This window comes from Lichenostomus cassidix, chromosome 1 (genome assembly GCF_008360975.1).
Source record: "Lichenostomus cassidix isolate B80296 chromosome 1, HeHo_3.0, whole genome shotgun sequence".
Lineage (NCBI taxonomy): Eukaryota > Metazoa > Chordata > Aves > Passeriformes > Meliphagidae > Lichenostomus > Lichenostomus cassidix.
Window position 1 is genome coordinate 88,514,452 of NC_139479.1, and position 22,695 is coordinate 88,537,146.

The 22,695-nt window shown below is 42.9% G+C and overlaps 1 protein-coding gene across 7 annotated transcripts in view; it reads left to right on the forward strand.

The window, feature by feature from the left end:
- Positions 1–14,331, forward strand: part of WARS2 (tryptophanyl tRNA synthetase 2, mitochondrial) — a 45,050-nt gene extending 30,719 nt beyond the window's left edge. For all 7 annotated transcript variants that reach the window (XM_085069644.1, XM_085069671.1, XM_085069657.1 and 4 more), the window contains 4 exons: positions 1,499–1,579; positions 3,321–3,406; positions 6,061–6,179; positions 8,152–14,331. In XM_085069644.1, the coding sequence (XP_084925770.1) occupies positions 1,499–1,579; positions 3,321–3,406; positions 6,061–6,179; positions 8,152–8,600 (735 nt within the window). In that variant the 3' untranslated portion in view covers positions 8,601–14,331. The remainder of the gene's footprint in view (positions 1–1,498; positions 1,580–3,320; positions 3,407–6,060; positions 6,180–8,151) is intronic.
- The last annotated feature ends 8,364 nt before the right edge of the window (positions 14,332–22,695 follow it).

Sequence of the window (22,695 nt, forward strand, 5' to 3'; positions counted from 1 at the left end):
ACGCTGCTTAGATCACTTGGTGTTTTGGTAACTGATGTAATGTCAAATCCACTGATCCAGTGAAACACACGTGCAGTCTTGGCTGCGAAAGCAACATCTGACAGAGCTGAATCAATGACTGCATAGCTTTTAAAGAGGGTTCTTGTCAACACAAGTGCAACAGAGCACCATCTCCTCTCTGTCCGTGACTAGAAGAAAGAAATGAGAAACCACTTTGAACCAGATGGTGATTCCTTCTAAATGAAATAGGAGTCTTGAGCTTGGTATTTTCCGTGAAGTTCGTTTTACTCCGGGTATTTTGTTGCACTTTGTCTTATGCACAGAAGATTGCAGGTCAAATAAGCATGAGGGAATTAAAAAAAAAGCCCTGAATCTGTGGGAAAGGCAGAAAGAAGGGAAAAAATCAACCTGAGATATTCCATATTCAAACCACTGAGCTGTAGTCTGGAGGCTGGATACTTCTACACATCGGTGACCAAAGTAGTCCAATGACTGCTAGCTAGGAAATTACTATATTTAAAATGTGACAACAAAGAAATTGCAATTAATAATGCTAGTAATTCTTACTTGTTAACAAACATTTTTTACTGCCTTCCGTCTGGATTGTTATGTCGTGTTGCAGGAATGAATCTTTGACATCTTTGAGACAGTTAGCATGCTCTTAAACATTCAAACCTGCCAATATTGGAAAGAGTGAATCAAGTATATTAGCAAAGGAGCAGAACATAGATCACCTTTTTCTCTTGATTATTTATTGTCTATATAGCTAACTAACAACAGACAGAATGAAAAGAAAAAAATTAGAACATATGCATCAGCAATGCTTGCCTCTTTGACTGACCCTAAAATGAATGCTTGAAATGCAAAAGCTGAGGAGTGTACGTAAAGAGGGTAAACATGGGCTCATCCAGCAGGGGTTGTTGACACATTTCTTGTCTCTGCCTCTAGAAAGTCTTCCTCACAGGAGGACGGCAGCAATCACTCTGTCTGACATCTTTCTGAAACTATTAAAATTTCATAATGACCACAGTTTCCCCAGAATATTAAATAAAATGTTTGTTGTATGAGCTTAAGTGGGATTTTTAAAATCTTTTTAAACCACACTTGTAGCAAAGCATATGCATTGATGATTCTCTTTCACTGGTAGGTCAGTATTGGTTTTGATAGGATTACAGAACTGAGGGGCAAATTTAGCCACAACTGCAGATTTTATGTGTTTACGTGTGCATTTGACTCTGCTATCGCTAAAGCATTTTTTTTCTTATTTAGAATATGAGTGGATAGGATCAAGAACTTTGCTATCCTACTTGAGTGTAGGGCATTCAATCCTGGCAGTGTCCAAAACTTTCCATTAGCAGGTCACTTGACATTACTGAAAAAGTAATATACAGAAATAAATGGTTTTCTGGTCTTTGATACTATTTTGTCCTTATTGACTTTGAGAAAATATGCATGTAAAAGAAGAAGGTTTAAATAGATTCTGACTTCATACTTTCAGGTTCCTGAGCACGCAGAACTTGCCTGGATTCTTGGGTGCTTAACTAATGTGCCACGTCTGCTACGTTTGCCCCAGTGGAAGGTATGGACAGTTTGGTAAACTGGAAAGAAATTTATGGTAATTCAGTAGAAATGTTGTCCTGGACATAATTCTCATCTATGAAGTATTAACTGTACCTTGGTTATCCTTGCTTTAGGTTTAAATAGTTCTGTAGTCCTGTGGTGGAAGGGGGAAAACATGTCTCTCCAGGTCTGTTCCTCTCAGTGAACATTTTCCTGCTGGAAGCTACAGAATAGTGGTTTTGGCAGAGACTTGCAAAAACTGTACGAAATATGAAGTTTGTTAGTGTTGTTAAACTGATTTTGCTAGAATGTTCAGCGTTATTTCAATGCTTACTTAATAATGCAAAAGTACTGCAAGAGATTGCAGTGAAAACCTTGAGCCTTGCTGATTAAGGAGTTCCGCAACAGCTTTTCTTTTTCCACTATAAAGAGTGGCTGCTCTGTGGATTTTATGGAAGAGCGTTTAAAAGAGGCATATATTTGAAGAGGAGTGTAGAAATTATAAATATTAAAAATGTGCTGAAAGATACTGTATCTTAAAATGTTTGCCTTTACAAGTTTCAAATGTTCATCTTCTTAATCTTGGTGCTGCATCAGCATGACTGCATCAACAAAGGTTTTGCATTTAATTTCCTTGTACTTTATTTTGACATTTAGTAAGCAGAAAAAGCAAAAGACAGGAGAGAGAAGTATCTGCAAATGGAAAAAAAAAGCCAACAGCTTAAGAGCAGTTCAGCTTGCAGAGTTCAGAGCAGTCTTAAATACCTCCAGATGTTTTCTTTTTTCCTGTTTTCCTTCTTAATTAAATAAAACCAGTAAAACTTAAATACGGCAACCGGTGTTAATGCATGGCATAGATTAAAGCAAACCTTTTCAAACCTGAGGTTCTAAAGTTAAGCTCTTAAATCCAACTTTGACTGGATTGACTTTCCAGATCTACAGATAGGTGTTACAGGTGCTAGGCTTTGCAAATTAGGTTTCCTGAATCTTAGGCGCATGGAGATGTTGGCAGAATACAGGATCTGTAGGGGAGTGTGAGAAAAATCTAAATATATTTGAACAGTATTAATGAAATCATTCTGATTTCAAGGAGGTTAGTATATTTGACTATTGCTGAAAGTAAAGCAGAGATATGCCATTGCTGAAACAGAATTTGTGTGTGTAGTCTGTCTTGATCTGAATGGTCCATATAATGGGTCAGTAGAGGACTTGAATGCATTAGGTGGGTGGTGGGGAGCAGTGTGAACTAATGCAGAAACACTGGGCTCTGCCTCTGTGGTTCTGTGTTCTCCCAGCTGTCAGTTGCTGTCCTGGTGACTGTGCGTGATCACTGTATGTTGATCTCTTTTCTGTCAAACAAAGGTATTAATACCTTTTTATATCTCCACTGTGAAGTGTTTCAAAAATGTATTGCTGAGGATGCTATTTAAAAAGTATGGTTTATGTGTAGTTTGTAGTATAATTCAGCCTGATGGTTTTACATTTGAAATTGTTTCCATTAATAAGGTTACAAACAGAAAACAGATGAAACTCTATGTTCCCTTCTCACTAGAATATCAGAACAGTGTAGGGAAGTTCATAAATATGGGACGTAAATCAGAATGTATATATTCATAATGAGTGGATTATACATTACACTCTCTCCTGTAGAGCTCCACAATAAATTGCTCAATTGGTCAGAATTCTAATTAATTAAAATCACGGACTTTGATACCATCAGCTGAAAGTGTGATTTTTCTCTGTTTTTCTTTTTCAAACAGATGAAGCGTGCCAGCCAGAATAGCGAAGGAACTGTTGGTTTGATGACTTACCCTGTGCTTCAAGCAGCAGATATTTTGCTGTACAAGTAAGAGGCAGAATGTGAGCCCATGAGCAATGTCTGTTCTGCAAAATTGGAATGAATGTTTGCCAGGTCAACATGCTAACTTATTAAGCTGGGGAGCTGGGTGTGATTAGATCAGAAGATTGGAAATGGATGACAGACTCTCAAGTGGCTGGTTGAAATCTAGCCTGGTTAAAAAGCAACTGACAGCGCTGTAAAGAGCAAAAGCTGATCACTTGAGAATTATTCTTAGGGAATTATAACAATTGGTTTTTAATTATACATATGACATGTTCACACAGATACACTTCTTTTTTAGGATAGTTATGCTTTATTTTGTGCAGTATACTGTAGAGATACCTGAAGTGTTTGTATGTAGTATACCAGTATTATTGTGGGATTCTGTGTAGGCCAGTTCATACAGATGAAAAAAAGGAAGTTATTGACTGCACCTTGTAGCACCTGGGCTGGTTCAGTTTTCTCTGTGGTGTACTGTGTGCTGCAGTGGAAGTAGCCCCTAGTGAGGGACTGGTGACTCAGCATGCCTAAGCCTGTAGCCTAGCTGATAGAATTTTTAGTGCATTATCATGACTGGGTGTACTTCATAATATGATTCAAATTGTCTCAGTAATTCAATGTTAGAGACAATGCACCATGTATTAATTATTTTTATGTTCAGAGCATATGTACTTTTGTGGCATTGCTCTGAAGGAAGTTGTGGGTATTTGTTGGGACAGAGAAGGACTATGAGGACAAGGACTTCTGGGCAGAATAACTAAGATTAATCAGTTGTGAATTCATAAAAATGTACGTAGAGAAATTTCATGTTAAGTGAAATTTAACCATAGTAGGGAAAACAGTACTGTTAGAACACCAGGAGATGGTATTTTGAATTTGTCTGAATTTTAACTAAAAATAACAGGAAGGAAGCAAAAGTCAGAGTATGATAATGATTTTTTTAGAATTAAGTCCCATCTGATTGTCAAATATCTGAGCGATTTGAGTGTCAAGTATCTACAGGTGAAATTCAGAAAACTTTATCAGAAATCACGTTGCTGTGATTGAGCTCAACCATGTCTGTCTCTTCCATTTCTAATAAGATCAGGTGTTTCATCTTTCCTTAGTAAAGCTAGTGGTTTTTTTGCTACTGTCTGTATTAACAGCAGGCTATCCACACAGAGCACAAAACAAGGAAGTGAAAGAGAAACAGTATCTCTTTGAAGAAATTTGACTTAATATCTTTAATAAGAAATGTTTTAATGTAAACAAAATAATATAAGGAACAAGAATTAAGGAGAAATGGAAACACAGGCAGGGAACAGCAGTCATGAAACAGAATTTAGAGCTGGAGGAGGGGGAGAAACAGTACTAACTCAGATGAACCAAGGATCAAAGAGACAGGAAAATGGACAGAAGGTAAATACATGACAGAAAGGAGTAAAAATAGCATCAGAACAGAAATATTAAAAAAAAAAAAAAGCCAGCAAGGAAAAAGGCAAAGTATCATGCAGAGGCTTTTATAGAGATAATAAGTTTTCTGTTTAGTGGCAAACTTTGTGAATATGGAACCATTTTGGCATATGGAAACATTTCTTTTGACCTGCTTAAAGTATATTGATTATGGTAACTGATTTTCTCTCTGTTAGTTTTAGGGCATTGCGATTTCCTATTGACTACCGTAACTGTTTTTAGGTTGCCTTGCTGACTGGTTGGGAATAAAGGTGGACAAATTGATTCCTGGATGTCAGCCCAGTAATTCAGAATCGGAAGGAAAGAGTACCGTGTTGATCTGAAATTTTCTGGGAACTTAAAAGATGCATAGTGAACTTCCTTACTTTGGAACATGTCCAGTATTCAGAGCTGAATACCCCATAAGCCTTAGAAAAAAAACTGCTGGGGGATGGGAGAGTAATCAAAAGCTGGCAAGATTTCAAGTCTGCCTCATCTAAAAGAATCATACATTTTTAGCAAGTATGATTAACTGTGGGAAAGAATCACCAGGGGAAGTAACGGATTCTTCACCTCATGTCCTCTGATGCAGATTGTGTTTCCCTCCAGAATTGTATTCAAGCCATAGAGTTCAATAGAGAAGATCAAATTATCCTTTGAATCTAACAGTTCTGATCCTCTAATAACACTTGTGACAATAGAGGCACTGCACCACATGATATTTATACAATTGTGACCCATGAGGAAGAACCACTCTCTTATTTCCTTCCTTTGATACATTCTCAGTACTAACTCCTCAACAACTGTTATGTTTTCCTGAGACTTGACATGACAAGGTGCTTGCACTTTATGCCTTGCAGATCTTTCTTACTTTGTTTGCACTCTGTAACATGTGCTCTTTGATCTCTAAAGAGACAGCAGGAGATAGTACAAAAACCTTTCTTTGAGCTGAGTTTAATGAGTTGCTCTTACAGGTATCTTTGCCATATATGTCTTCACAAAGGGCTATTTTTGCCCTTGAATATGGGCTTCAGTTCAGCACAGAAAACAGTCATCCTTGAATATGGTCTGTTTGGGGTCTTGATCCCACAGCACCTATATCTAGCTGGATCTGAGTGTTTGGCTCAATTTGGCCCTCAGTCATAGCAGAAGCTGTGACAGTCTTGAGTAACATTTCAGCAGAACCAGAGAGCTTTGCTGAGTTTCCTGTATCTGTCTTTTATTAAAAGGTCAACACGTGTTCCTGTTGGAGAAGATCAAGTCCTGCACCTGGAACTAGCCCAAGATATAGCACAACATTTCAACAAGAAATATGGAGAATTCTTTCCTGTGCCCAAAGCCATTTTAAGTGAGCTGGTCTTGGTTATTTTTCTTTCGCTTAACTGCGTTTCGAGGTTGAAGATGGATTTAAATATTGTGGAAGTAGTTTCAGGGACCAAGAAAAGGGGGCAAACTGATGCTAAGAGAGTGGAAAATTAAAAACTGACAACAAGAGATTAGAGGCTGTGAAATTGAACTCCCAAGATAGATATAAGGCTTCAGAAATCCCTGGTAGAGGAATGTATGTGACGTACAGTATTCTAGTCCAGGGGCCCAGATGGACTCTACTGCTGCCAGTCAGCCTTGCTCTTCAAGTACTGAACTTTTTAAGAGTAGAGTCTCTGTTCCATGTTGCTCGTTCAGGAGACATGTAAGCAACAAGAGATCTCTACCAGGCAGAATTCTTCAGTGTCCAAGTGGTAGATGTTTACATTAAGCATGCTGAACAGCCTGTTGGTTTATTGGTAGAGGGCTCCAACTTTTTTTAAGGGTGTTTAATATATACTTGAATATTTCAATATGTGTCTGTCACAGAGCTTAAGACTTTATGGTTTTGATCTTAGACTCAGGAAGACTTATAAGGAAAATCTTCTCAGCCATTTTTGAGCTATAAGGTCATAGGCCGGGGGGTGAGGAGGAGTCAGATGGCGCAAATGGCATGTTTGTTAAGAAACGTGAAGAATTGGGCAAGGATGAAGCATTGCATCTTTGTTGTAAGTAATGTAGAGGAATGCACAGCAGAGACCTTCGCCCCCAAAAGGGCAAGGAGCTCTCACCTTAGAAAAGACAGGCAGTAATAAACCTTTCTCAGTTTTCAAGCCTCAGTGACAAAAGTGGTGTTAGACCTAGAGTGGAGTTTTGAGAATATTAGGTGTTGCCAATTCTGCAGTTTCTAATTGAGTACTAAGCACTATAAAGAGGAGCTGAGTGTAGCCTACGATGCAGGTGAGATTGTTTGCCATTAAATAAAAAGCTCTATTTGGAAAAAAAAAAAGAACATTTCACTTTGCTCATGAAAAGCATTCTTTCCTAAGTTCACAAGCATATGCAAACCAACAAAATATCCTAGATGAATGGAGAAGTTAGGGACCTATTCAGACTCACTAGCTGTACACAATTGAATTATCTGGGCTCTTTCAAATTTACAGGAAAGAGACAGACTCTTCCAAAAGGTGATTTCAGCACAAAGCACTTTCTGGTGCAATCTGAATTGTGTGCTGGAAGAAAGCTTACCCTTTCACTGAGTACGTAGGTCATCCATAAGCAGTAGATGGTAATTAAGTTGGCTGTATTAGGTGTCTAAAAACAATTGGTATGAGTACTCTGTAAATCAGTGGTATTTTATGTACTCCATGAATTACATTTCATGGTGAAAAACTGAAATAGTGTGGGTTGGTGCTGTTAAAGTACTTTGCAATATTCTCCTAATGCAACTAATCTGTTCCATGTACATGTATATATCGTAGCAGTTTGTACAGTGCCCACATCTTTCTTATCTGAATAGTGCTTTACCTCTAACGGAGCTGGTCAGTGTTGAGTTAGAGAATTTTAGTAATTGTCTTTACTGAGATTTAGGAGAATTACCAAGAGATTTTGAGTGGAATAGTTTCCTGAAATAAGAAGATTAATTGTTACAGGATTTTTTTTTTTTTACGAGTGGATTTAACCTTTTTCTCCACTGCTCAGAACCTTTCAGTAATGTGCAGTTCATGCTCTCTAGGTAACTTGTTCCCAGTGCCAGTAATAGAAGGGAGGGGAAATCTGGGGGGAAACTCAGCATGTATGGGAGAGATGGAGCAGGTTTCATTCAATTTATGAGAGGAGGAAGGTGCCTTCTTAGAATGACAAGAAGTGTTCAAGGACTAAACAGCATCCATGATTGTGCTCACAATTCATTTTTAAGCAAGGATAAACAGCTTCATCATGTTGCTGCAAAATGCTCTTAGCAATTGTCATAAGAAACCATTGTGTTCATAATAATTTCTTTGTTTTTTTTAAAGGTACAACAAAGAAAATAAAATCCCTCAGAGATCCATCAGTGAAGATGTCCAAGTCAGACCCACAGAAGTTAGCTACTGTTAACATAGCAGACAGCCCTGATGAAATAGTGCTGAAATTTCGCAAAGCTGTGACTGACTTTACCTCGGAGGTGACGTATGACCCTGCCACTCGCCCCGGTGTCTCCAATCTGGTGTCCATTCATGCTGCAGTAACGGGGCTTAGCATCGAAGAAGTGCTGCACCAAGCCACTGGTCTCGACACTGCTCACTACAAAATGGTGGTAGCAGAGTCAGTTATCGAAAAATTTGCACCTATCAGGAAAGAAATCAAGAAACTCCAGGGAGACAAGTCCCATCTGATAAAGGTTTTAGAGGATGGAGCAGAGAAAGCCAAAGAACTGGCTGCTCCTATCTATCAAGAAATAAGGAGACTGGTGGGATTTCAATAGAAGCTGCTGAGTAGTCACAAGGACTTTTGTATCATGGGACAGTGATTTTGTTATTTGTAACAAAATCATTAATTATTAATCATTTTGGTTTGAAACAAAAGCTTTTTTTCCTGGAAGATCCAAGGAGAATGTTGAAGGTGATTACATTAAAAAATGTGCATGAAGCCAGATATTTCCAGTGGGACCAGCATTAAGCTTGTCTGGGTAGTCAAAGAGGGAGGACAGAAGCAATCACAACTCACAAAGGAATTGTGTAAAAGTAGTATATAAGGTTGCCTGTGGGTTTTTGGATTTTTCCATTGACCACTGCAAGAAGCTGAAGTGTAGGCGAGGTGATCAGAATCTAGCAGAAACATTTGTAATCCTCTCAAGAACATACTTAGCTATGTGATCTTGTTACAGATGGACAGTTCATCCTATTGGGGGTTATTCAGCTTTGATATGATGATTGAACATGTTCTTGGATAACCAGAATAAAAGCAGAGACTTACAAATAAATGCTCAGGGTGATGAAGAGAGAACTTACTGCTTCTCCCTATAGTGTCTTCAAATTCAGTGTGAATTTTTTTTCTTTTAATCTATGTAATTTGTGTGAAGTGAGAATGTGTCTCTCTAAAACTCACTGCGGTTACTGTGCTCGATGACTTCCTTGACAGTCACTCCAAAGAATCCAGAGAGCAGACTTGAATTCCACTTCGGCCATTCATGCTATCCTGCTGCTCAGGTCTAAGGTACTTCAGTAAGAAATGACATGTGCTTCAGCTGCTCCTATTTCACCTGCTGTTCTGTTTGGCAGGGAGCTCCAAGAGTTTCAGTTCAGCATCAAGTCTGGGATTGCTTTCAAAAAGGTGTAGAGGAGAAGACGTAATCCTGAATCAAAGAAATCTTGGGTTGAGAATCAAAGAACTTTGCGTAAAGTTTACAAAACCACTTCTTTAGAAAATTGTGCCAAGGTCAGAGCCAGAATATAAACAGATCTTTATGAACTCTTCGCAATGAGCCTCAAGTGTAGTGATGGGAGAGCAGTGTTAGCCTACCCTGATCTTAGGCCTCACAAGATCCACAGACTGTAACGCATGGATCATGGCATTTGTCAGGGGATGTGTGGCAAAGGGGAAGTGCCAGAAAGAGACACCATGTTCTCAAGAGGGGTAGTAGTACATGTTAAAAGGTAACGAAGGCCGTACTGGTCCTGTGCCAGCATATTTAACTGTATCGTTACACTTCATGGTGCTGTGTTTGAAATTGCTAAACTGTAATGTAAATTGAGTTAATCCTGTACTGTAGCAGCTCATAACCACTCTGTGCCTGTGGCATCTGTCATGAAGGATTGCAGTCTTACATGACTGTGAGTTAGTAAAACACGGAGGGGAGGCATGTTTCTACATAGTGTGGTTGGTTGGTTGGTTGGTTTGTTGGTGTGGCGTTTTTTTTCTAAAAAGCAGTATTTAGTTAATTATACTGAGTTGATTCAGAAAGAAATACTTAATTTTCCAAAACATAAAGCTGAGAACTGAGCAGCTCCAGACCTGTGCTGAGACCTGTATTTACTTGTTAGGGATCTGAAGAAGAGAACTGCTATGCAAGAACTTGCTGATGACAGATTTTCTAAAATTAGTCAAGACTAGAGAAGCAAAGTGGATGGAGACAGACTGATTGGAACCCAAACTCAGTATAGACAAGCCTAAGGTAATGTCCTCTGGAAAGAATAAGTATATTCAAAAATTATCCCTGGTTTTAAATAAGCTGTAGTGCACAAGGAAAGGGCACATTATAACTGTGCATAATTATGAAGTTTTACAAAACTTTTTTTGGTGTTTAACAGCTGCATTAGGGAACTAAGGCAAAAAATTAAGGCACACAATTACTGCTTCTTACTGACTTGGCATAAAATGTTTGCTGTGGCACTTTTTGATATGGATTGATTTCTGTAAAGGTCCCTCAATATGTTCCTTAAGAGAAACTAACACAGTGCTCATGAAGACTCTGAAAATCTTTAATACTAGTGTATCTAGTTTCTACCCATACCTCTTTTTCACTAGCAAAGATAGAAGCATATGTTCAAAAGACAAATCATAGTTTCAAGGTCTCTTTACACTTCTGATACTCAAATCACCTAATATATAGAGTTGCTATTCAACATGCCTTCTTTGCAGTGGAAGGGAAACAGGAGCATTCATGGGAGGTGTTGACACAGACAGGTAATTTTGGTTTGTTACATAAACTGTTCTGAGCAATCTTTCCAAAACTGTTAGATTTTTTTTCAGAAAGTCATGTAGGTAAAGTAGGAAGAAAAAAATTCAAAAGAGCCTTTTTTTGGGGGGGTAGGGGTTTAAAGCATTACGTATTTTGCTGTATTTCAATCAAATTCACTGATTTGCCTCTTTTAAATTCATTAATACATTGGGGGTTTTCCCTTCCCTTTCCCCTGTCAGTCAAACAAGTCCTATTTGCCTGACCTATTTCCTTCAAGTAAGGAAACACACGTTTTTTCATCTTCAGGAAAGTTAAACTTGTGTAAAATTACTATGTTCACCTACTGATTGTTGAGTTAGCTTTTTATTTTAGTTGCTCCTGTGGAGGAATTCTCAAAATAACGTGTTTTCCCAGTGAAATAATCCCAATTCCATTAACAATCATGATCTTTAGAGTCCCTTGAGAGGAGACAATAAACGTAGATGTTTGCAGGTATCTGTTGCCCACTTCAGTTTTCTTAGAGCATGTTTTTCCTGTAAAGTTAACCATGTTGGCATTCAGGGTTTTTAGCTGAGTTTGAAGCAATGAGTGGATTCCAAGCTACTCTCTTCTTCTACCTCTCTGTTTCCTCTTGAGAATGTTTTTATAAGCACCCATTCTATATAGTGTTCTGTGGCAATGTTTACTAAGTAATGCAGATGAGTTAGAACAGTTGTTTAGAGAGCAGTTGTCGGAAAAGACTTGATGCTTTATATTTGATAATTATTTGTTTCACGCTGACTCTAGTGCTGGGGATTTAATGTTTGTTTGCAACAAAGTAGGTGCACTCTTGAAATGTGTTTTTCATGTTTGTATTTATCCAGATCATGTTCTCTAAGACTTCTCTTTGATGTCAGCTGAAGTGCAGTTGGGGGGGAGTTTCTGCAGAAGCACACTCCTGATCCCAGTTGCAGTGTGGTATAGACATGGCCTGTGGTATTGTGGAAGTCATAGTAAGGTGTTCTTCCAGGACAGAATGGGGAAAAGGTCCAAATACATCTTTCTTAGCTGAAGAAAAAAGAGTCAAAAGGTGGAGGGGTATCCTTACCCCTTGCCATGTTACTCACTGAAGAAAAGGAAGCAGAAACAACAATCCTTTACTAAGAATGTGTCAGTAATTTGTGTCTTAGACTCAAAATCTCTTTTGCCATTCCTGTATGTTAGTGCATCTGACATACTGCAGATCCCTAACACTATGTGTGTATCAGACAGCATCTCCTGGTAATGCTCACTTACATCAACTCCACAGTCTAATGAAAACGTTTATGCACTTGAGATATTTATTTTTGTGGCTAGTTGTTCCTAGTAAATCATGATATCACATAGTGAGTCTCACCTCTGTGCTTTCAGTTTAGAGCACAGAGTTTACTGAGAGTTTTAGATTCAGGAGCAGTATTTTCTTCAGCAGAGACTCCAAATTATGATTGGCCCCATAAATTAACTCTGGGACTGCTCCAGCATACATCCCCGCCTCGAATAGCTGGAGTGCTTGGATATTGTACATTATACTGGAATTTAATTGTAACTCTTAAAGATGTGGTTGAAGTATACTGAGTTTGCAAACACCATGACCTGGCTTCTCAGATTCCCCAGAAGGCTTTCTGCAGAGTTCTGATTCAGTTTGTGTTTATCTACAACCAGTTCAAGCAAAGCTCCTTTGCAAGATTATGGCTGCATCCACTAAAGGTAAGGGAATTTATAAAAGTGAGCTAAAAGTCTAAGGAAGGGTGGTGAAATGGGATTCTTGGGGACTGACCTGCATCTGAATGTCTTGGGAACCATAGGTTATCAAAGGAATGTTTTCTTATCCTTGGTTAGGGCCATCATGATCCTGACAACAGTATAGCAGTAAATACTGCTGATGAAAAATGTGCTCTTTTAGCGGTCCAGCTTGCTTAGATTTACATTCAGTATGTACAAGAGATGGATCTTTCACCATTTTGATCTCTGCATATAAACTCCTGGATGCTGCCCATGTTTGTGGCTCATGGACTGCTGCACACAGAGAAATAGTCTACCAAGCTGGTGTAGGAAGTCTAGTGGAAAAGGGGTTTTGTTCAGGAAATACATTACCTGTTCTTGACAGAAAAACAAAACCCCACTTTCTTCTGTATATGACTGTCTAGTTTCCATTAAATTATTTGATCTGTTCGTTCTTTCTGAGTGAATGTGACAGTAGCTACAAGATGAATGACAATGTATTGTGTCATCAAAAGCCTTGGAAGAACCCAGACATCTCTCTTAGAAGTCCCTTACATAGTAGGGCTTTACTGCTGGCATGAGCCAGTTTTGGGGAAAATGCTGCCATGAAACTGCAGTCATATGTGACAATTTATCTGTTTAAAGTTTTTGTGTTTTGGTTTGAGGTTTTTTTTTAGCTCACTAGGCTGTGAGAGAGGACTTGTTAAATGTTGAATTACCAACCAAGCTTTTTATCACATAGTCTTGTCCAGATGACAGCTGAAGTAATGGAAAAAATTCTCTTTAGTGTCACAAAAGATTCTGCACTTATTCCCACTGTCTTTTCTGTTATTCTGTTGGTTGTGCTAATGGTCATATTGTGGAAGGTATGACAGATCAATATTTATTCTGTGTCAATAAGAAACCATTTTACCTACAACAGTCCCATATTATTATGCAAATAGAAGATTCACTGATCATTTCACTTATAGGCAGCAGCCTTGGTGTCGCAATTATTTTATATAAAACCAAATGCCAACCTCCTGCACAGGTACAGTAACAGTTTAACACCTGGGAAGATACTTTGCCACTTTTGTAAATTGCTGTCACAGAACACCATGCCTGAAGATGAGATTATCCACTGCAGGAGTGGTCTCATGCTGCCTGTGGACTTAAAGTTAAGCACTGAGCTTAACATGTATTGTGCTCTCATGCTCTCAGCGCTCCAACATGGCTGTGAGACAGGAACAGTAAATCTGTGCCACACCAGAAGGCTCGATCAGTTCCAGATGTGCTACGTTTGCTGTATCTGCAAGATGAAATGTCAAGACTAGAGTTCCAGAACCAGAATCCTTAAAAGTTATTAAATGTTTGGGAGTAACAGCATGCTTGTAAAGCCTATGGTCTTAGTCTTATTCATACAGCTGACATGAGCAGTCACACAGGTTGATGGCATAAGGTAAGCCATCTTCTTCCTCAGTACAATAATGTAAAGACAGTGTGGGTCTAATTTGTGAGGGGTTACTGGATTAACCCTTACAGGTGGGAAATAATAGCTTGTGGCAGAGCAAGGTAGTACCAGATCTCTGGTGTCCTAAACCATTCTGAAACCAGATGCTCACAGTTCAGGTGGGGACTTCAGGTTGTGCAAAGTACAGGCAAGTTTCTGAGTGGATCAAGTGTCACTTGTCCCACATGCTGTTTTATCTACGACTCTGCAATTGCTCCAATTTCAATTTGGCATGACTTTATTGTCATCCATCAATGTGAAATTTTGGTCACATGCTAATAAAATTAATGGAACTTTGGTTTGAAATACTGGATATATGTTCTCTACTATCTTTGGTGAAAAGTTCTTTCCTGATGCCCCAGGATTTATAGAAAGAAATTGTTAAGCTAAATACAGATGAAACTTACCAAAACAAGACTACTCTCTGGCATTATCCAGAGTTGCTGGTGTAGGTGGTTTCTGGCTTCATTCACCCTGTTTACCTTCGTGCTTCCTCCCCTAAGCCACAGCTTTCTCCGAGTGAAGTAAAATCTGTATGTTGAATGTTGTGAGACTTTTTATTTTGGCTGGAAACAGTTCTTCAAATATATTTCAAGAGTCTCTTCATGGTGCTTGCTGAATGAATAACAAAGATTTCAATGAGTGCCTCTTGAGTACTTAAGACAAGAAAGATCTATGAGTGGGTTGGGGTTTGCTCTGCCCACACTTACTCCTTCATGGCCTGTCTGGCAGATGTTCCTACAGCAAGAATGGGAAAAAAGAGTAATTTTCTCCTTAGGCTGGTAGGCCAAAATGTAAACTGCAAGTGGCAGTGTGGCATCCATTACTTTCAGACAACTGTCATTAACTTTCTCTTAGTGACAAAACTGTTTGCACACCCCCAAAGTTGAAATTGTGTGGATATCTATGGGGAGAAAGCACTGGATGTGAACAACTAAACTCATTTCAGTCTCAGAGCTGATGCTTTTGCTGTGCATGCACATTGGCACACAAGAAGAGGGGCCTTGCTGTTTGGGAGAGGATTGGTACTGCCACCACTGAGACAACTAATCCAAACTGTGACATTGCTGTCTTAGGTTCACCAACATGAACCCCTCTAGAAGGAAACTGTGAATTGGATTAATTTACTGTGTACACTGCATGGGTGCAGGGTGTGTAGTGTTCATGTGACCTGATGGGCAAGTGTCATTTTGGTGTTTAATAACCACTGCCAAAATGGGCCAAGGATTCTGGGATTCTGAAGATCTCGAATCTCATATTGAGGAAAGGCTGAAAGAGTTAGGCCTGTTCAGCCTTGAGAAAAGATGTGTGAAAGGGAACCTCATCAATGTCTATGAGTATCTGATGGGAGGGTGTCAAGGATGGAGCCAAGCTCTTCTCAGTGGTGCCAAGCACTAGGACAAGAGGCAATGGGCAGAAACTGAAATTCAGGAAGTTCTACCTGGATATGAGGAAGAACTTTATGCAGGTGCACTGGAACAGATTGCCCAGAGAGACTGTAGACTCTATCTCATTGGAATATTCCAGAACCATCTGGACACAATCCTGTGCCATGTGCTCTGGGATGATCCTGCTTGAATGGGGAGGTTAGAGAAGCTGACCCACTGAGATCCTTTCCAACCTGACCCATTCTGTGATTCTGTAAATCCAGATGTGTAGCTGACTTGTATGTGAGTTGTTCTGGCTCCCCTGAAGATGAAATGTGCTTTTATGGGGGGCTTACATCTAATGGGCCTAATTCCTAGAGAGCTATTGTTAAAGTAGACTTCAGAGTTCCAAAATATCTGTATAGCATAACAACAAAATTGAAGTGTTGAGCATCACTGCTGTTTTAATCCACTTTATTTACCAGCATCACACACTGGCAGGAGTAGAAACTCCACTTTTTTTTCTTCTTTAAGCCAACAAGTTCTGACTCAAAGGACTTCACTCTGCTTTCTGTTTGCCATTGAGGAGATGGATTAGCTGAAGTATGAATGTTGTCTTTGTGGCTTATGATGATATTTCAGTAGATCATGAGTAGTGTGTCAAGAGAGATCTCTGGGTGGCCTGAGAAGATGGATACTTCAAGGTTTTGGGAAGGATGTTTTACCTCTCTTCAGTAAAAAAAAAAAAAAAAAAAAAAAAAGTAACATACTTGCAGAGGAGAATTAAATAAATAGAGAATATTAAATATTCCCTATCAGCTTCGTTGAATGTTTTGCAACAGTTTCACAAAAAACCAGCAAAATGTGCAACAAGTCCTTTTTGGTATATTTTTTATTCTGATTCGGGTCTTTGTTACCTGCCTTTCCGTTTTCTGTTCTTTACTACTTTCTCTGGAAAAAAAGTTTTGGTCTTTGGTTAAGCAAAGAAAATCTAAACCCATATATTACTTTTTATTTCTGTGTTGCATGTGAGCAGGATGCTTAATTTTGAGCAGGATGCTTTGCCTCAGTTTCCTCACTATAGGTGCAGCGTAAGAGACTTCATTACACACATATTGGGAGGCTAAACTGGTATTTGCCAAGCACTTTGAACCTTCTAGTTGAAGATGCCCTCACCTGGCACTGAGTTGTAGTATTTCTTCCTGAGATGCTCTTTTAGTGATGCTTGTGGTGTAAGGAAACATAGTGAAAAGTGCTGGAGGGCAGGCAGTTCAGTATGAAATAATAAATAATGCATTTAGTGAAAGCATCCAAGTTGTATCCTTTGAAGAAACTTGCAGGCTGTTGATTTCTAACTTGATACTCTTTGCTATGCTGCAAAATGCCTGAAAATGTCCCGAAAGAAATTTACACCACAGGCTTTACTGAAGCTTCTTAATCTTTGTCTCCTGGCAGTGTGAACCCAAGGGCCTCTCCTAGGATCTAATATCAAAAGAAAGGTAATTCCACTACAGGGAGAGGAAAAAATAATTACTAAATTTCCTGAATAGTAAACAGTTTGGGTCGGCCTTTGGGGTTTTTTAGGGAGCTGGTCTCTCTGCTCTTGGCCCTCGCTCTGCTGATGGGTATCTCGAGGATGGGACACCGCTGCCTGCTGTTGTTTCGGGCCTCTCCCCGCTCCTCGAGTTTCGGGCCACTCGCAACTAGCGGCCAGAGGAGAAAACCGGGAAGGTGTCGGGGAAGGTGTCGTAGGAGTGAAGCAGCCCTGGGGGAGCGTGGCTGGGGCTCCGTGGGTGGGAAGGAGGTTCCCCAGCGCGGGGTGAGCCGCGGGGTCCGTGCGGGCGGGGGGCGCAGTGCGCGGCGGCGGGCGCCAGGGGGCAGCCGGGGGGCGCGGCGGGCGGAGCCACCGCGCATCATCCGCGCTCCCAGCACATCCCAGCGCAATTCCCTGCGCTTCCTATCCCAGCACAGCTCCCTGGCGCTCCCCGGTCCAGCACAGTGCCTCGATTCCTCGTAGCACGGGGCCGGGAACTGCTTTTGCCTGTGTCCCGCTGTCCTGATCGGGGCGAGGGAGAGGACTCCGAGCTCCGCGGGTTCAAGGACCCTTTCAGACTTATCCCCCCGGCTCAGCCGGTATAGCGGGGTGAGTGTGGGAGTATCCCGTGAGCCCTGTGCCGCCGCACTGCGCGGCTCAGTGCAGGGGCTGGGCTGTGTCCCCCTGTAAGCCCCTGGGCACGCACCGCGTCCTCCCAAAGGTTAAAAGTAAGCAGGAGGCGCGTCAAGGGCCTTTCTGACTTAGCCTCTCTCTCCCTCCCTCTGGAACGATGCTTGCTTACTGCAAGGAACACAGCCTCCCAGCACTGAAGGCTGTCCTGACATCTCTGCATCCCGGAGGGGTCTTTCCCTCAAGCAGATTTCAGGGCAAAAGAGGCAGCCGTGCTTCACTTTCGGGCTAGTGAAGCCCTGCAAGGAAAAGGAGACTGGCTCGGTCGGTCCCTCTCCCGACGATTATTCCCCAGCTCTTTCCCTCAAGCGAGACGGAGGCTGGGGATGATTTCAGTGGCCGAGTGCTTTAAAAGCATACGTGAGGGGACTGTGCAGGGGCGATCAGATCTGCTCATCAGGGATTATTTACTAAGCGCTCCCCGCTTCCCTTAACGCGGAAAACACGAGCCGAGCCGAAGGCTGGCCCAAGCCGTCACCTCCGTAACGTGGGGAAGGAGGAAGACGTGTGCTAACAACGCCCGAGAAAACTTTCATTATTTTGTTTTCTACAGTCGGCAATAGGAGCAACAGGGCAAATTACACCTGATGCTGCTAACTAGAGAGAGAACAGAATGAACGCATCGGCAAATAAAGACCTGTCTGCCCGCCGTCCTTTGTTGCAGTACGAGCTCCGATGCACGACCTTTTCCTCTTGCTTTGCTTTATTCGTTCCCCCCTACCTCTGCTGGGGCTAGCCACAGATGATTCTGAAATAAAAGCAGAAATGTGGGGTTTTGGAAAGCCATGTCTGGTCCTGGCCGTGTACCCCAACCCTGAGCCTCTCTCAGACTTCCAGTGCGATGTTAAAGCTCGCGTTGGCTCTGCATCTCCTCGCCTCCGCAGGTCTCCAAGCCCCGGCGTGGCAGGAGACGTGATGGACGAGAGGGTCGAGTCCGGAGCCCCTCACCTCTTCTGTCCTTCTTGGGCCCCAGACCCGTGGGTGGGCAGAATTACACGCCTCTGTTCCCATCCAGGGGCTTTCGGGGAGGGCTTAAAGCAAGGCAGTGATTGCCTTCATCCTGTAACGGGCAAAGCGAGCGTGTTTTGCTGAGGCAATAATAAATCTGTGAGTTCCCGAGCACCTCGTCATGTATTATTGGCCACGGTTTGAGCACTTTGGGATTAGCTAGAGGCAAAACTCCAGGTTCACATGGAAATGCCCCGGAGACTACCTTGCATGGGGAAAGCGGGGAAGCAACAGTGGCGGGCTACAGTGCTCTTTTCGAGCATCTCCGCGGGGAAAATTACAGCAATTTCCATATAACGAAAACCAAATTAGGAGGGAAAAGAAAATAGAAACAATTAGTGATTGAGTTCGTACGTTTCAAGAAATGAAGCCTTGCGCATCCAGCTCTGTTTCGTGAAGGGTGCAGCGTTGTTTGCCGTAGATAAATCCCGCCGCTCATTTTCATTCTCCTCTCGGCAGCGCCTGGCGAGTCCCACCGATCCCCTCGCGTTTTCGTCGGAGGCTCTGTGTGCTGAAGCCCGCGGCAGTGCCTAGGGCGGGTAGCGCATCATTCCTGCGTCTCGGAGCAGCCTGTCTCTCTCCCTGTCCCCATGGTGCTCACCCCGAGCAGGAGGTCTCCGCTCCCGTCTTCTCCCGAGGTCCCAGGGATCAGCCCCGCCGAGTATCTTTTCAGCCTTATTCCAGGCGGCTGAGACTCATACATCACCGATTCTCGTAGTGCCTCGCAAACTCTCACCTGGCATTGTTGTGTCCGAAATAAATTTTCTAAACAAGCATTTGCCTCCCAAATACTGATATAATCTTCACGGGTTTTCTTTTTAATGACTTCCATTGAATCGATGCGGCATAACTCTTTATCTTATAGTGCAGTACAGAATGTGGCGTTATACACATATGGTTTAGTTTTTTCCCCCCTAATTCTTGCGAGCTGGGCAGCTTTGAGCCGCGAAAGGCATATTTAAACATATTTGACTCCTTGCACGTTCTAATACACTGAAATGGTGTAGGGTGGTTTGGGAGATATGTTTGGGCAGAGAGATTAAACTAAGTCTAGGAAAACGCACTTTTAAAGCCAATTCCGAATAAGTGAGTGTATCCCTTAAGACAGAGCTGAGAACTCCCTGGACATTTTTCATTTCTGTTGCTGAAAATAGGCTGAACACGGAGCAATCAATTAATTGCCATGGCAAACAGATCAAGAATAAGAGTTAGGATCACGTGTGAAAAAAAAGTATACATAAAGGGGAAAAAAAAAAGCTAGAAGGAAGGTGCGTCTAGAGCCTCTTATAGGGGAGGATGCGTGCAGAGCCAGGAGGCTGTGGGCGTGGGTCTGGTGTGCAGCGCGTACCCTGCAGGGGTGAAGGCAGAGGGCAAGCGAGGGGGGAAATTGTCTGGCAGCCTGCCCGCAGCCACCCCCAGGTAGCCTCCTCGGAGGGACTCCCCGCCTGGGAACGCGTTTTTGGGAACCCCGCGGCCGGCACAAATTCACGCCGCCGCGTCCCGCAAACTTCCCCTCTTTCCCTGCCCCGAGAAAGCAGCGGGGCTGCCTGGGCTCCCCGCGCCACTCCCGAAACTTATCCCAGCTTGGAGCCTGCACCCAGGGGCTCGCCTGCCTCTCTCGCCGCGTGGGTCGCTGTGTGTGTGGGGTGGGCAGCGTCCTCCGTGTGTGTGTGTAAGCGTTGGGCAGCCGTGTCTGTGCCTGCTTTCTGTTTGAAGGCATCTAGAAGTGTTGTCTCTGGTGTCCACACGACCCGCGGGCAAAGCAGAGGGGGTGAGTATGAGCCCCTGGTTGTGACCCCTCTTTCTGATGTGTCTGAGCTGCCAGGCCACCTAGTCTAGAGTGTGATCTTTATCTTCAGCTGAGAAAGAGAAGTTTACTCCGCACTCTCCTTCTTCTTCTGAATTTGACAGGGAAGAGTAGGTGCAGGTTTTTTCCATCAAAGCAGTGCCTGCAAAAGCGATATATAGTTCCATACAAAGAAACAAATCCGAGTGAACTCCACTCTCAGAACTGTGCCACCCTTTTCCCCGTGGAACTCAAGCTCCTTTTCTGACTTACAAAATCTGTCCGTCTATCTGTCCGTCTGTCTACCTTTGGGATTGACCTTTCTGGGAGAGGCAACCCAGGTCGTGTTGTCAAGTATATGTCCAGTCCTTTCCAGTTTTTTGGGGGTGAGTTTGCCCCCCAACCCTCTCTCTCCCCAGAATTCGTTCTTTTTTGAGTAATTAGACAAGGAAAGTCTCATCACCCTCCTGAGCACCTACGGCCGCCAAACCAAAACCCAATGACAGTACTCAAAATTCAGACGGTTTCTCTCAAGAAAATAGATTTGTATTTATATAGACGAACACAGACCCATTAAAAACTCTCGAGCTGCGCCAGCGTGTAAACGAAGTGTCAACCCCGATTATGTGAAAAGAGATAACATTGATCTCCTAGGCATATTTGAAATAGGTTACTGGTTTATTGTTGGTTGGTTTGTTGTTTGGGATTATTTTCTCCGGAAATAAACATGTACTGATTTCTGAAATCGTTTTCTCCCCCGGGGTTTCCCCCTGTTCTGTGATGTATCTGCCGTTGCAAACGGGAGGTGAACAATTTCGAAATCTGGGATCAAGGTTAAAGAACCAGAACAGTTAATACCACCAACCTAGTTCTGTTTCTAGACACACATGTTTTGGAATATGGCAATATGCTGAAGAAAAGGTGCTCTCCGAAAGGACGAGCCTCTCGGCGTTTAGCCGGGAAACGGTGTAGGAGGGAAACTGCAGCTGCGGAGATCCCCACCCCGAGAAGTTTGTTCCGTAGCTCTGTACAATGATTATTTGTAGGGAGTGTGCGAAGACTGGAGAGGTCGAGCTCTTATTCCAGTTGCGCACGGAGTTAAGCCTCAAACCGCCTGGGACGGTGCTGTAAAGCTCCCAAGAGCTGGTGACACACCAGGTTTTCACGCTTCATGTGGTTCCGCCGAGGTGTCTTCTCTCCAGCGAGGTTTTGGGGCTTGTGCGCCGTGACGGTCTCTCGGGGAAAGGGAAGTGTTTGCTAAATTTGTTTTCCAATGCCGACGTTAAAACGAAAAGGCGGCCTTTGAAGCGTCGCTTTTAAGCCGCGCCGTGCAGACCTGGAAACCAATTCGCCGGGGATCGCTCGTGAAACCTAAAGAGGGGATGGGGAGCCTGCAAATTTTTGCAGCCGCAAAGAGAATTAATCGCATAACACCGGCTAGACGGCGTCCGCCCGAGCCGTGAGTTTAAAAATCAAAAGAGGGAGTAAAAAGTCGATGCGAAAACCAGAGAAGATGCAGCTACAATAAAAGTAAAGCCGGGTCAGTAAAGCCTATACTGCACAGGCCGACCCGCATGCCCGGTGTCAGGGCGGAAGGGGAAGGCGTGACCCAGAGGTGTCACATCTGCCGGCAGGGCCTTCGCCGGGGTCCCGCGGGCCGGCAGGGGAGGCGGCGGGCGAGGCCGCGGCCATCAAGCGGAATTGAGACTCGCTCAGCTCCACCGCGGGTGCAGCAGCCATTGGGAGCGGAAGGATCGCCTGCAGACCTGCAGCTAAAGGCCCAGAGCCCCTGCCCCGGCCGTGCTCTGATTTTTGCTCCTGCTGACCCGGTTCGGCCTTTTTATCTGCTGGAGGGGAGACGCGGGGCTTCTCTTGTTTTTCCGAGCAGACGACAAAGACCTGCGATTTCTCTTCCGCGGCTCCTTGGGTGATTCCGTCTCCCTCTTTGCTTTCTTACGCTTGTCCATTAACTTAAAAAACTTGGCGAAGTCTTCTGTTCCCGGGGCTCCAAATACGTCTCCTGACACGGGAGAGCCGCGGTCAGCTTTTTCCCTTTCTCAGGAAACCGCCCTGCCAAAGGGGGTTTCTTCTCTGCTCCAAGTTCAAAGGCACAGTCCTGAAGTAGTTAAGGGGGCAAAAGGGACAAGTGTGGGGGAGGCACCGGGTCAGGAGCGCAGGGTCGAAGCCATTAGAGCCTCCGCCTCTGCGGGCTTGCCCTTTAGGGCCTCAGCATTTCACTGCGGGCACCGTCCCCACGCTTAGGACCGAGGGGCTTGAGGGACATG